The sequence below is a fragment of the Magallana gigas genome, chromosome 8 (genome assembly GCF_963853765.1).
Source record: "Magallana gigas chromosome 8, xbMagGiga1.1, whole genome shotgun sequence".
Taxonomy (NCBI): Eukaryota; Metazoa; Mollusca; class Bivalvia; order Ostreida; family Ostreidae; genus Magallana; species Magallana gigas.
This window is the reverse complement of record NC_088860.1, coordinates 46,098,484-46,110,964: the sequence shown is the minus strand read 5'-3', so window position 1 is coordinate 46,110,964 and position 12,481 is coordinate 46,098,484. Positions and strand designations below refer to the sequence as shown.

At 32.9% G+C, this 12,481-nt stretch overlaps 2 protein-coding genes across 3 annotated transcripts; both read right to left on the bottom strand.

The window, feature by feature from the left end:
- Nucleotides 1-274: 274 nt before the first annotated feature.
- Nucleotides 275-2,824, bottom strand: LOC105343661 (uncharacterized). Its single transcript, XM_011451097.4, has 6 exons — nucleotides 2,804-2,824; nucleotides 2,199-2,254; nucleotides 1,319-1,550; nucleotides 1,081-1,164; nucleotides 752-988; nucleotides 275-576 (listed from the first exon to the last, which is right to left on the bottom strand). Exons 2-6 carry the CDS (start codon nucleotides 2,208-2,210, stop codon nucleotides 332-334), a joined length of 810 nt encoding a protein of 269 aa, XP_011449399.3. The 5' UTR covers nucleotides 2,211-2,254; nucleotides 2,804-2,824; the 3' UTR covers nucleotides 275-331.
- Nucleotides 2,825-7,145: 4,321 nt separating this feature from the next.
- On the bottom strand, nucleotides 7,146-12,109 carry LOC117690219 (uncharacterized). Of its 2 annotated transcripts, XM_034473727.2 has the most exons (5): nucleotides 11,863-12,109; nucleotides 9,722-9,947; nucleotides 9,530-9,607; nucleotides 8,329-8,565; nucleotides 7,146-7,480 (listed from the first exon to the last, which is right to left on the bottom strand). In XM_034473727.2, exons 1-5 carry the CDS (start codon nucleotides 11,980-11,982, stop codon nucleotides 7,236-7,238), a joined length of 906 nt encoding a protein of 301 aa, XP_034329618.2. In that variant the 5' UTR covers nucleotides 11,983-12,109; the 3' UTR covers nucleotides 7,146-7,235. The 2 variants fall into 2 exon arrangements, with proteins under 2 accessions (XP_034329618.2, XP_065926492.1); XM_066070420.1 differs by lacking the exon at nucleotides 11,863-12,109 and having other exon boundaries at nucleotides 7,147-7,480; nucleotides 9,722-10,963.
- Nucleotides 12,110-12,481: the final 372 nt, after the last annotated feature.

Genomic DNA, 12,481 nt, shown 5'->3' with positions numbered 1-12,481 from the left:
CAATTTTGAATTGTTTTATTTATACTTGCTTGATTTAGTAATTTGTTTTTTATGGTGAAAACTCAACGTATGTTTCATATTATTATTTACAAGTGTAAAATGTATACGACGTAATCGTTAATTATTAGACAATAACTATATTTGACTTGAAGAAATGGGTTTACTTTGCAATCATCTGAACATATGCACAATGAGAGTAACTCTAACTTATGTAAAAATGTATCAGATTCATATGCATAAGCACATGCAAACATGACAAACTCTGAACACGTGTACTTGCATTTATTCATATTGACATCTATGACGACTAGAATGTGATCATATACAATAATTAATCTTTAGAACAGACGGCACAGACGAGTTCCCTTCCCCTAACGTATGGTGGACACTTCAAAGATCCACATATAGCCTCCACTTGGTAGAAGAGGTAGCCATCTTCATTTCTCCGACCCCCATGTATGGTGTCCGGATGTTCGTCAACACAGGTATATGATGTGGCGGCTGGGTGATTAAAATACCCCGCCATCAGGTAACCTTTGTATTCCAACGTCCATCCCTCGTAACAGGTCTTTTTTGCTACAGTGACACAATTTGTTTCTAAAATTCGATGCTTAGGTCGATGCATAAAAAAAAATTATATCTGCCAAGATATTGATTATTGAAAGTAGACGCAAAGGTAATGTCTATGCGATCAACGGGTTTCATATTTCATTTTAAATGCTTATCGAAATGATAAAAAACACCTCTTTACCGGGAAACATCTTTACAATTGATTTCTTTGGTATCAGGCAAACAGCACATGGAACATCATGATCATGAAAATTGCGCATGTATCCAGATATTGTGTTTGTTTGATATTCCGCGCCATATATGTAGGCTTTCTGGCCATCAGTCCCATCTCTATAGACCCCCCACTCAGGTTCCCGGGGTAAGCACAGGGGTTCCACAGCTGCTCCCCGATTGTTGTAAAGTGATCCTCCAACATAACCTTGAGCAGAGTTGATTTTTGTATTCATCATGAAATAATGTTACAAACCCAACCAAATGAAACCACTTTGACACTGAATTAAGCATATTTACCCGAGTGAACTAGTTCAGCGTTAGAAGGACAAGTCTTTTTTCCCCATCTTGTGAAAACAACGCCACCGTTTCCATGTTTATTTTCTTTAAAAAAAAAAGGCGAAATATCGAAAGCAAGCGCTTGATTAGGATAACATGCTTTTATGATAGCTTAACAGACTAGTATTTATATATTGATATTGTTATACATGTAGTTTCATCTTACCCCCAATATTATTAATTTTGAAATACAATTTACCTTTAATCATTCTTATATCAGCTTCTGTCTTTTCTTTAAATTCTGCCATAGAAACCCTCATGGCATGAGTAAAGTTCTGGAATGCACGATTCATATTTATTGATTGACGCGTTCCAACGGCAGACGAAATCCGGCCTGCCAGAAAATCTTGCAGTATGTCCTTACAGTTCTCTGTAGGATTTGCAGCTTGAGACATGGCGAACAGGGTTAGAAAAATAGGAACACTCGTCATCTGTGAAAACAAAAACAACCATATGGACGTTAACACTAACAATAAGATTGTAGCACCATATCTAAAAGTTTGAAATCAAATATTAAGTGGACAATACATTTTCTTAACAACGTATCTGATATCTTACTTGATGTGTTTGTTTTCTTTTTAAGTCTATGAATTACATAGACTGAGCTTTGACGAGCATTTTATATTATTTAATTGTTATAAAAATTACTTTTTTATTTCTTTGTTTTTATAGAAATTATTGAATTAATTTAATGACGATATCAGCTTAAGTAGCATGACTATAGTTTATATGCATGATTTTGGTTTTGTACGAGGAAAAGGTACATGTCATTTAATATATGAAATGTTGAGTTCACAAATTTCTGCTTTACATATTAAAACAATCCTCCGGACTCTAAAAAAAGAAATCTTTCAAATAAGGAAATACTTTTTTCTAGCATTTTACAAAACGAAATGCATGAATTTCTTATTCATAGCTTCTATGAATGGTTTTTGATTGTTTTATCTATACATTTATAATGGATTCGGTTAAAAACAGAGACGACGTGTTAAAAATAACCTACAGTATGATTTCTGTTAATGATTTATTATGAAATGTTTATGTATACTGTAATACTGCATCCGATTATATGTACGTACGTTCATCACCATCAATTCTTTCAAATTCTTTGAATGAATAATGTAGCGTTGTGCAACTATGAAAAAAGATAATAAAATTTGTAGATTTTATATACAAAATTGTTTATTCAAATTAAGAAGAATAGTTATGTTTCAATATAAATACGTGATTTAGCTTTCTTTAGATCTTCTTATACATATGCAGATACCCAAGGTAATACTCGTAGTTTTCAAAGATTCTGAAGTTTTCAAAAATGCATTCTTGGAGGCTAGTTTAACTCATCAGAATAAAATGTTAATAAAACGTACATAATGAAGCTAATATTAAATATGATTTTAAATTTTTGGTTTTTTAAAATAGACATACTATAATATTTGTGTCAACTACAAAACATAAAGTGTTCTTGATTTATTTTTGTGTGTTAACTATAGAAATTTTACTGTTTATCGGTATGCCGCAATCCTACTTTTGATTGATAAATAAGGACTTATATATACTCTTCATCATTATTATTTACAGTAATGGCATTTTTTATCGTGTAAGATATATGCAAGCAACATCATAATGGTATAAAAGCTATTTTTTAAAAGTAATCTGAAAAAAATAATAAATTCAAATACATTACCAAGAACTGTTTTTACCTTCAAATTGGTGTTAGATGCATTGTGTCAACCGTTTAAACTTATATAGTATGGGCAAGTGACAGTCGTGTTTATTTTTGCCTCATTAAATATTGTTCTTTTGTGTTAATATTTTACTCAAACACAACGCGGTATAATGACATATTGTTCAAATAACTTTATCGCAAAATGCACAAAGACTGTCAAGTCGTTTGAACTATTTGGACATAGAATTTGACCTGAGGCAGAGGTTACTATTGGTACTCTGCATGTTTTTCAACAGACGTTACCACGCAAGTTCAAGAGATACGCTGGATTGTAACGTAATTATTAAAATGTGTACATCTAGTGGAATTTTAAACTGTAATCGGCGTTTAATGTTTTGATATTAATATCTATCAAGTCATGTAATGTTGCTCATTGTCGTTAGACAGAAAAAAAAAAACCTTGTGTGTCTCTCAAAATTATCTATTCGGATAATTCCGTTTACTTGTTAGAGTTCAACGCAAGAGCATCACGTAAGGTAACTGTATATGAAATATTTCATTAATGTTATATTCATTAATTCAAATACGAATTATTGTTCAGAAAGAAGAATGCTTAAATGTTTTGTTCCAATTCTCTTTCGCAAATTTACAGTTCGTTATACAATTGATGTATTTTGGCAACTTTTACATCTAGATTAAAGTAAAGTTGCACTTTACGTTTGACTTTTTAAAATTTTAATTATATTTTTTTTTTCAAGGGAACTTTTTGGGTTGAGTAATTGGATTTATTATGCAAACATCACTAACGAGAGGGAGGAGAAGGCCGGATAATAAGTAGGGAATAGAAAACAAAATACCTAACCAATGTTTACCTTCAGAAGCACAGCGTTTGTTTAAGTGTATTTCACAAAATTTTTTTTATAAAAAATAGAATAATGAGAAAAAAAAAATAAAAATAAAAATCACAAGGTATAATTTTTTCCAAAATGAGCACAACAACTTCACCATATTTCTTAATCTTGTGCCTTCTAAATGCTTGGTCAAATACTTTTTATACTGATGTGCCTTGTTATAAGTAGCTGTGACATTTGCGTGCTGTCTCTAAAAAGAAAGTGTGTGCTCTTTCAAATAAATCAATTAATTTGATTCTTTATTTAATCAACAAGTTGCTGTACAATTACAAAAAATCATCAAATTTTGTGTCTTTAAAAGAAATGAGAAACGATAATTGACCTTACCAAGAAAACTCAAGTTGTTAAGCAAACAATATCTCATTGAATGTTTTCCTTGTATATTCTTTATAAAGCGTCATAAAAAAAAGCATTTCCATGATCCTCATGTACAATCTCTTTGACAATTGTTTAATCAATTTGTTCAAAAGTTTCCTAGAAACTTTAACTTCTAAATTCCTGTCCATAACGAGACGTTTTTGGAAAGATTATCAAGTTTAAGTGCAGATTATATTAAGCGGTGCTGAGGCGCGAAGGTAGAGCGTTGCGCTTTTGGTCGTAATGATTTTAGAGTCCTGTATTCGGAACCTGCTGTCGGCGCTTATGAGATTTTCGTTGAAATCATTTTGCCATGCTTATTTATGGTATAGTATGCGTACTCTATACAGTGTAACAACCCTTTGTACATTAAATAGAAATATAGTAAATATAAAGAGACAAACAGAGCGAAAACACAAACCATATCAACATTTTTAAACGTATAATGTATACAACGATAACGTTATATTACTAAGCAATGATAATATTTAATTTGAACATATGGGTAAATTTTGCAATCATCTGAACGTATGCACAATTATAGTTATTCTTACTTACGAAAATATGTATCAGATTCATTTAACATATTGCCATTGCATAACCAAATGAAAACATGACGAACTATAAAGCCATTTAATGCCTCTCAGATCAATGGAATTCAATATTCGTCTACTTGCGTGTTTTATTTGAATCTAAATTGTTATCAGAATGATGAAAAAAACTTTTTACCAGGAAACATCTTTACAATTGATTTCTTAGGTACCAGGCAAACAGCAAATGGGACATCATGATCATGAAAACTTCCCATGTCTCCAGATAAAGTGTTTTTGATATTCCGCGCCAATACGTATGTTAGCTTTCTGACCATCTGTTTAACCTTTATAAACCCCCATTTTCCCCCATCTTGTGAAAACAACGCCACGGTTTCCATTTTTATTTTCTAACAGAATATGTGAAACACAGCGTTTTGGAATCGCAATACATGAATATAAGTTTTATACAGCATACCAGTATTAACTTATTAAAATACTTAAAGTTCCAACATACAATCTTACGATTCATTTTGAAACGCAATTTGACCTTGAATGTCTTATATATGTCTCTGCTTTTTCTTTAAATTCTACCATGGAAAACCTCATGGCATTAGTAAAGTTATGGATTGCATGCGTTTTATTTTCTGCTTGACGTGCTTTAACAGCAGATAAAATTTGGCCTGACAGAAAATATTGAAATAAGTCTCTACAGTTCCCTGTCGAATTTGCAGCTTGGGACACTGTGACCAGCGTTAAAAAGGAGAAAATCCGTCATTTGTAAATAAAAGATAAGCATGTTTTCTATAATAATTAGACTGTGGCTTTTTGCGTTAAATGTACAAGTAAACGTAATAAGGCACTCTCGTTTTCTGAAAATGACCGAAAGAATTTATTTTAGTGGACAACAAACATTTACTTTCCTAATGACGCATGTGATTTATGTAATGCGGTATTTTTTCTGTATATACATATTTTATACATTTTGTTTATATTATAAAAGCATATACTTTTTCATTATTCTTAACGTTATTAATATATAGCATAATTATTTTATAGAAGTGATATAGTTATGGGCGATGTAAGATTTTGTAACATAACTAAATTAAAGTACAAAGAAACATGATTTAATTTCAACAGAGAGCAATGCATGATACCTTTTAGAAGAAGATCGTTTTAACACAAAGGTGCATGTTTAAGTTTTCTGCAAAGAAAACTGTTTCTATTTTTTCAAGAAATAAATTCATTATTTTTTGTTTTATTCGATAAGAAATAATTGGGGCAGTTTACTGTTTATAAAGTGCGAAGCAGTTTATTAAAAAAAGCGTAAACTCTTTTAATCTATTTTTAATCGTAATAAATAAACTAATAATAATAAACATTTTTTAAATTGATAATAATTTTGACGGTCAATAAACTCGGAGTTGCCTTAACCTACCTGGATTGACGTCTTCGGACGTCACAGTGCAACGAGAAATTCAAACAGTATCAATCTAACTCGGGAAAAGCATGTAAAACTGTGAAAATACTCAATAGTGCAAATAGTAAGTCAAAAATGAATTGCAAATTTAATTCTAACGGCAATACAAATTGTTTGGGTGGTAGTAACTGTATTTTGGACATCAAACAGTCCGGAAAAGACTAGTCTAGAACATCTGTAAATATTTGGTCAAATGGATAAGCACTGTCATCTGACGTTCAGATTTTTCTATACTGTAAACTTTGAAACGCATACAACGACCTTGTCAGCAAATACAATTTTCAACTGGGTCGCATGCTGACTGACGATTTTCATATTCATTGTTAGATCATAATTAATCACCTAATTGTCTACATACTTTTCCATTTCTTTCCACGATTACGACAAAGAGCACACGGCGAGTGTGATCGGTCAGCAGAGGATGCTCACTCCTTCTAGGCACCTGATCCTACCTCTATCTATTTGGAGGTCCGTATTGCTCTGCTTTGAATTTGTATTTCGTTTGTATGGATTTTTTTTAGATGGTTCACAGTTTGTAATTGTTATTTTGTTCACGCAAAAATAATGAAATTTTGAAAGAACTTACTTATGATTCTCGAACAATTGTGAGCAAATGAGATGCTAACCAGTGTAGTGCCGTTTTCAATTGTAAGATGAAAGGAAAATAGGCGTGCTATAAGGAAGGGGTGTTTCTATACACTGTGAGTGCGAAATTTCGACGTCATGTTTTGAATGTGACGGTGTTCAATGGTGACAAAACATTTTGTTTTTAAATTCGGGAATTAAAATACCTTTCCATCAAATAGACTGAAAATTGACAAAGCATTATAATAAATGTCGGTGCATACACATTGTCTTCTATTTTTTTATTGACCCTCGTACGTCCAAAGAAATTGCTGATTCGTACGAACAAATCCTCAATCGTTCAAACAAATAAATTATTTCTTCAAATAGTTATTCGTACGAATGAAATTTATTTTTTTTTCAGCTGGCTCACACAACCATAGATTTTAAGTATAATATATAAAAAAATATATGTATGAAAAAAAGGGTGAAGAAAAAAGATAAAAAAAGACATTAAAATTACCATATGAGTTTTATTCTTTGAGAAAGTGCACACCAGTTCTGTTCCGTGTTAATTGTTATAAGAATATTCAAGGAATGGTATCGTTTTATTCCTTAGAACAGACAGCACACACAAGTTCTCTTCCTTTTACATATGGAGGACATTTCATGGAGCCACATGTAGCTTCTACCAGGTAAAACAGTCTACCATCTTTATTTTTAGATCCACCGTGGAGAGTGTCAGGACGACTGTCAACACAGGTGTAGGTTGTTCCAGCAGAATGGCCATAATACCCCGCCATAAGGTAACCATGGTATTCCAGCGTCCATCCTTTGTAACACGTTTTCCGCGCTAAAACACCAATTAAGCTTTTGTTTAATTGCAAAGACGTACAGTTGCATACAATGCTTAAAAATGTCTCAATCAAACATACTAATACTATCTCTAAAAATTTTCACGCACATATCTGTCATTCTCCTATCATGCTGATCTGAAATTTAATTTTTGTTTTTATTACTAAAAAAGAAGTTTATTCCCTTTTATAACTTAGGGTTTATGCTATTTGATAAAATATCGAGGTTAACTTTTAAAAACATGTCCCCTTCATTTAACTTTTTAAAGACTGAATCTAAATCACTGTTGTCAACAATAACCTTGCTCAAATTACGTAGAAAGAATGAAATCTAGAAAGATTATTGGCGTCTTTGCAAGTGCGTAGACACTCATTTTTTTAAAGACAGTCTGTAAGTTTCCGACACAATAGAAATACTGATATACACAAGCTGGACACCTTATAAGATCTTCAAAGGCTCAATGTTAGATATATGAAAAAAACTAGGTACTTTGCGGTATGTTTTATTTGGAGTGATGACAAAATAGTTCTAATGAATAAGTTTTTGCCGCCAGAATAGCTTTCTATTACGCCAACATTTAAATTGAAAAGAAAACCCTCAGTGGTACCTACACACATGTGAGATGGTTGCGTTTCATAGACGATTTTGAGATGATATCGGTCGAAAACCGATATATCATAATGATTTTATAACTTAATTTTTGCGAGGTCTTTCCATAATTTAACCAAATTCAGGTTTGATATTTCCAGTTTAATAACGCATTTTTGGAGACAACAGTAACTCAATAAACAGTTCTGATATTAGTAACAAATATTTATCAACCTATTTGCTTAAATTTATACTTGCCTGGAAACATCTGAACAACGGACCTTTGGCGAACAAGACAAACGGCACATGGGACATCGTGATTATGAAGAGATTTTATGTAGTCCTTAAACGTATAAGTCTCATATTCTGCACCATAAACGTACGCTTTGCTTCCATCATACCCATCAATGTACATCCCCCATTCCGGATTCCTCGGTAAACATAGAGGTTCTACTGCTGCTCCTTTGTGATCATAAAATGAACCTCCGGTAAACCCTTTATCAAATATAAAAGACAAAATAATAAAAGAATAAGTTTGTGAAAAGTTAAGGTTTACGTACAATCAGGGGCACAAACGTTCCTTAATAAGATTGACAAACTACAATTTAAAGCCCCTATACTTCTTTTATTCACTTTCAAATAACTAGGTCAATAACCTACTTTAATGCTAGAAATTCTGGAATGTTTTTTTTTCAAAATATACGTAAATATAGTTGGAATAAAACATGATATACTTAAAATACATAATGTCATTCTAAGTGGGTCGATTTTTTTGTCTTTTTAAAAATATTTCGGTGATAATAGATTTTTTTGTGTTCTTACGCGCGTGTCCTTTGATAATTCTATTTTGGATTTTTAAATCTTAAACAAACTGACGTTAAGAGATAAATTCTCTGTTAATTGTTAAAGAAATATATGAAAACTTTCAAAAATCCTTTTGTATTTATTTTCCACGTTTATAATATATGGTCAGAGCTTATGACATCTTTAGCTTTGAGTATTTTGAATTAATAAAAAAATATTCAAATAAATATAACTGGGCTTCAAATAAGATTAAGAAAAATAATTTCTAACCATCATTCATATTCTTTGCCACACGATATAAAAAAGAAACTCTGCACTAACGGCCCTTTAAATGGTAAAACCATAGCGCGTAGGAGTTTCTTCTATTATGTTACTTCTGATCAAATAAAGGTGCAAATGCCATACTTAAGCTATAAACATACATGCAGCAATTACAAGCTTACGTTGACCCAATACTAGACGAACACGTAAACGTATAATACATTTTTGACGCAACATCAAACATTCAATTCTTTTTTAGCAACTAGAATCTTACAAAAAACTTGTACACCCATTTTATGTCCACAACTTTCTGTAAATAGATTCTCTAATTTCTATGAACATTTTAATTTGGAACTTACTAATCAGAAGGACTTTGTAATTTTTTTTAATTTACCTGAATGGACTATCTCGGCATTGGTAGGACAAGTTTTCTTTCCCCACCGCGTATAGATTACACTACTGTTTCCGGTATCTGTTTAAAAAAAACCTACAGAATTAGTTATCCTCCTAATTCATGCACATGTAATTCATTATCAGAGACTTATGTTATCTTAGCACGTAGTAATATAGTTCTATATACACCTACGTGTTTTTACTTTAGATTCCATATTTTCCTTAAACTCTTTCATTGATTTTTCCATGACGTCTGTAAAACTTTTGAATTCCCGCCTCAAAGCTTCTACTTGGTATGCTCCTAGAGCTGACGACAGTTGACCTGTCAGATAACCCTGTAGCATGTCTTTACAACTTCCGGTGTTCGTCCCCGCTTGTGCAACAGTAACAGACACTAACAGCCATAAAAGCTCCATTTTCTGAGTTATATTTACAAAAAGTAATGCATAAAAAGTTTGCATTCTCAATTTAGTTTTATCTGGACAATCTGCTGTTTTATTTCAAAAATGATATTTCAACAACCAACCAAAATAATTTCGTTCTCTTTTAACAAAATGTGACATTTTCTTTGTTTTCTACAAGTGATTTATGATTGAGATACTTTAAAAGCGCAGTAAGAGGATTTATGCATTACCTATTTCTGTTATATTTAAAAGGGGCATGGTTAAACGTTTTGTTTAAACCCCTGTCACACCGGAGCTGCGTCCTCACGGCGATCCCGCTGCGTCCTTAAATAATGTAAAACGCCAAGGTAAATGCAGTAGAGTCTCCTACAGCGCCGTAAGAACGCAACGGCATCTTCGTCCGTCGCGGTGGGATCGCCTTAAACATTGAAGAACGCCATGCGACGGCGCGCACTTTGAACATGCACAAAGTACGCGCCGTGGCTCGGCGTTCTGATATATAAGATATCCAACAGCGCCACGAGAGCTCCGTCGGCGCGCTCAAGGAACGCAGCTAATTGCAGTGTAGACGCAGTGATAAGTCAATTGCGCTTGCACGGAGACCTCACGGAGTCCTTTGGGATCTCACTGCGTCTCTATCGCGCTCTCACTGCGCATCCACAGCGTTTGAACAAGTTGTTTTCCATTTGGCTGCGTTCACACAGCGACCCAAAAGAGCTGTTGCTGCGTTCATCGCGCTCTCGTAACGTTTCTTCTGCGTTTATACCGCGCTCCAACGGCGTTTCTAGTGCGTTGTCATCAAGACCACAAAAACTCGAAAAATGGCTGTTGTACAATAGCAAGCGATGTAATAATTATCAAACTGGATGTAGATGACTATGTAAAAAGTAGCATTTGCTAATATTCCAAGACCTATCAATGGACGTAGATGGAATTCATGCCCTTTGGTTCTGATGTTTTCAAATTTTTTCTATGTTTTCTTACAACTAATAACGGATCTTTTTTGTAGACCTGACTACTAAGAGTTTAATCCTAGTCCTTCACAAATTGTTTAGAAGTAACTATGTTTCAATTACAATGTACCTTTTCATAATTAAAATCAAAACAATTTTTTAATCATTTGTTTACTAGTTGTAAATTCTTGTTTGTTTCCCATACAATTGTACAAATTAATATTAACCTACCAAGAAGTAAAGAACGTCTTGTGCACGCAGTCAGCGCGCAGAGCACGCCGTGGACGCGCGGTATAATCTCCTAGCACGCCATGAGCGCGCGGCAGAGACTCAGCGAGAGCGCAGTTAATCGCCAAGAAGAACTCCGTGGAAACGCAGTTACACGCCGTGGGAGCTCCATAAGAACGCCTCGGTCGCCGTCAGGACGCCATGACGACTCCACTTGTAAAATGTTCAAATAAAACTGTACACTTTTTCTTAATTTTCCTTGCGATCCTACGGCGATTCCATGAATTTTACAACGCCGTGAACACGCCGTGGGAACGCAGCTTGGTGTGACAGGGCCTTTACACAAGCCTAACTTGTGGACTCACTTAATTCATTTTTAATTAATTTGGATCGGGTATTTAAAAAAAGAAACGCAGAAATTGTATCTCGAAAACAATGATCATTAGCCATTTTTTTTATTAAAATAATGCAAACATAATTTTTATTTTGTATTTTAAAAGTTATCATTGATTTGTATTAAATGAAAACATTTAAGAATTGCATAATGTCTAATACCTCAGTACAACAAAAATTCTCAATCTTCACAAATAATATTTATATTTTACCTTAAAAGTTAAGACGTTTTGCTTAGACAAGCCATTCAGAGACTAACTTAATTGATTAAGATTAAATGGATCGAGAATCAAAAAATGCTATTGATCTTTATGGATCTACGATGAAACACAAAAAACATATCATCTAAACTTTACCAAAATATTGCCCTGCCATCTGTATACGAACAACAGTTCTCTCACCTTTTTCGCAGTCATAATAGATAAAAAAGAATTGCTGACCGAATTTAAATAGATATTTGACTTTTTTATTATCATTTAATTTATTGGTTTTTACCTGCAACATTTTGTTCAAACAATTCTATATGGCTCTCCTGGTTACCAAATCTTGTAAATTGTTTGTTTTTTTCCCATTGGAGTACTCAAAACCATCATTGTAAAATCAAGAGATCATAAATATTTCAAATTTGCAAACCAGATGTTCCCAAAATGTCGCAGTGAGCACTGTATTAAAAAATAGTTCATGCAATTCTTTGTCAACATTAAAAGAAAAAACTACACTGGTTTTAGACAATTAGCGACGATTTTAAAAATTTACCGACATTTTTAGGTCGACTTAAAAAAAATAGATACCTATTTTGTCGAAGAAAAGAAAAACAAGAGTTAATCATATAACTGAAATTTCACAATTATTTTAAACATTAGTTCATGCACCATAGCCTGACGCAGCCATCTAAGATACGGACACTCCTTTATTCAATTTATTCAATCATTTTTTCAATCTACCTTTAACTTAGATTTTCTATAATCATTTAGA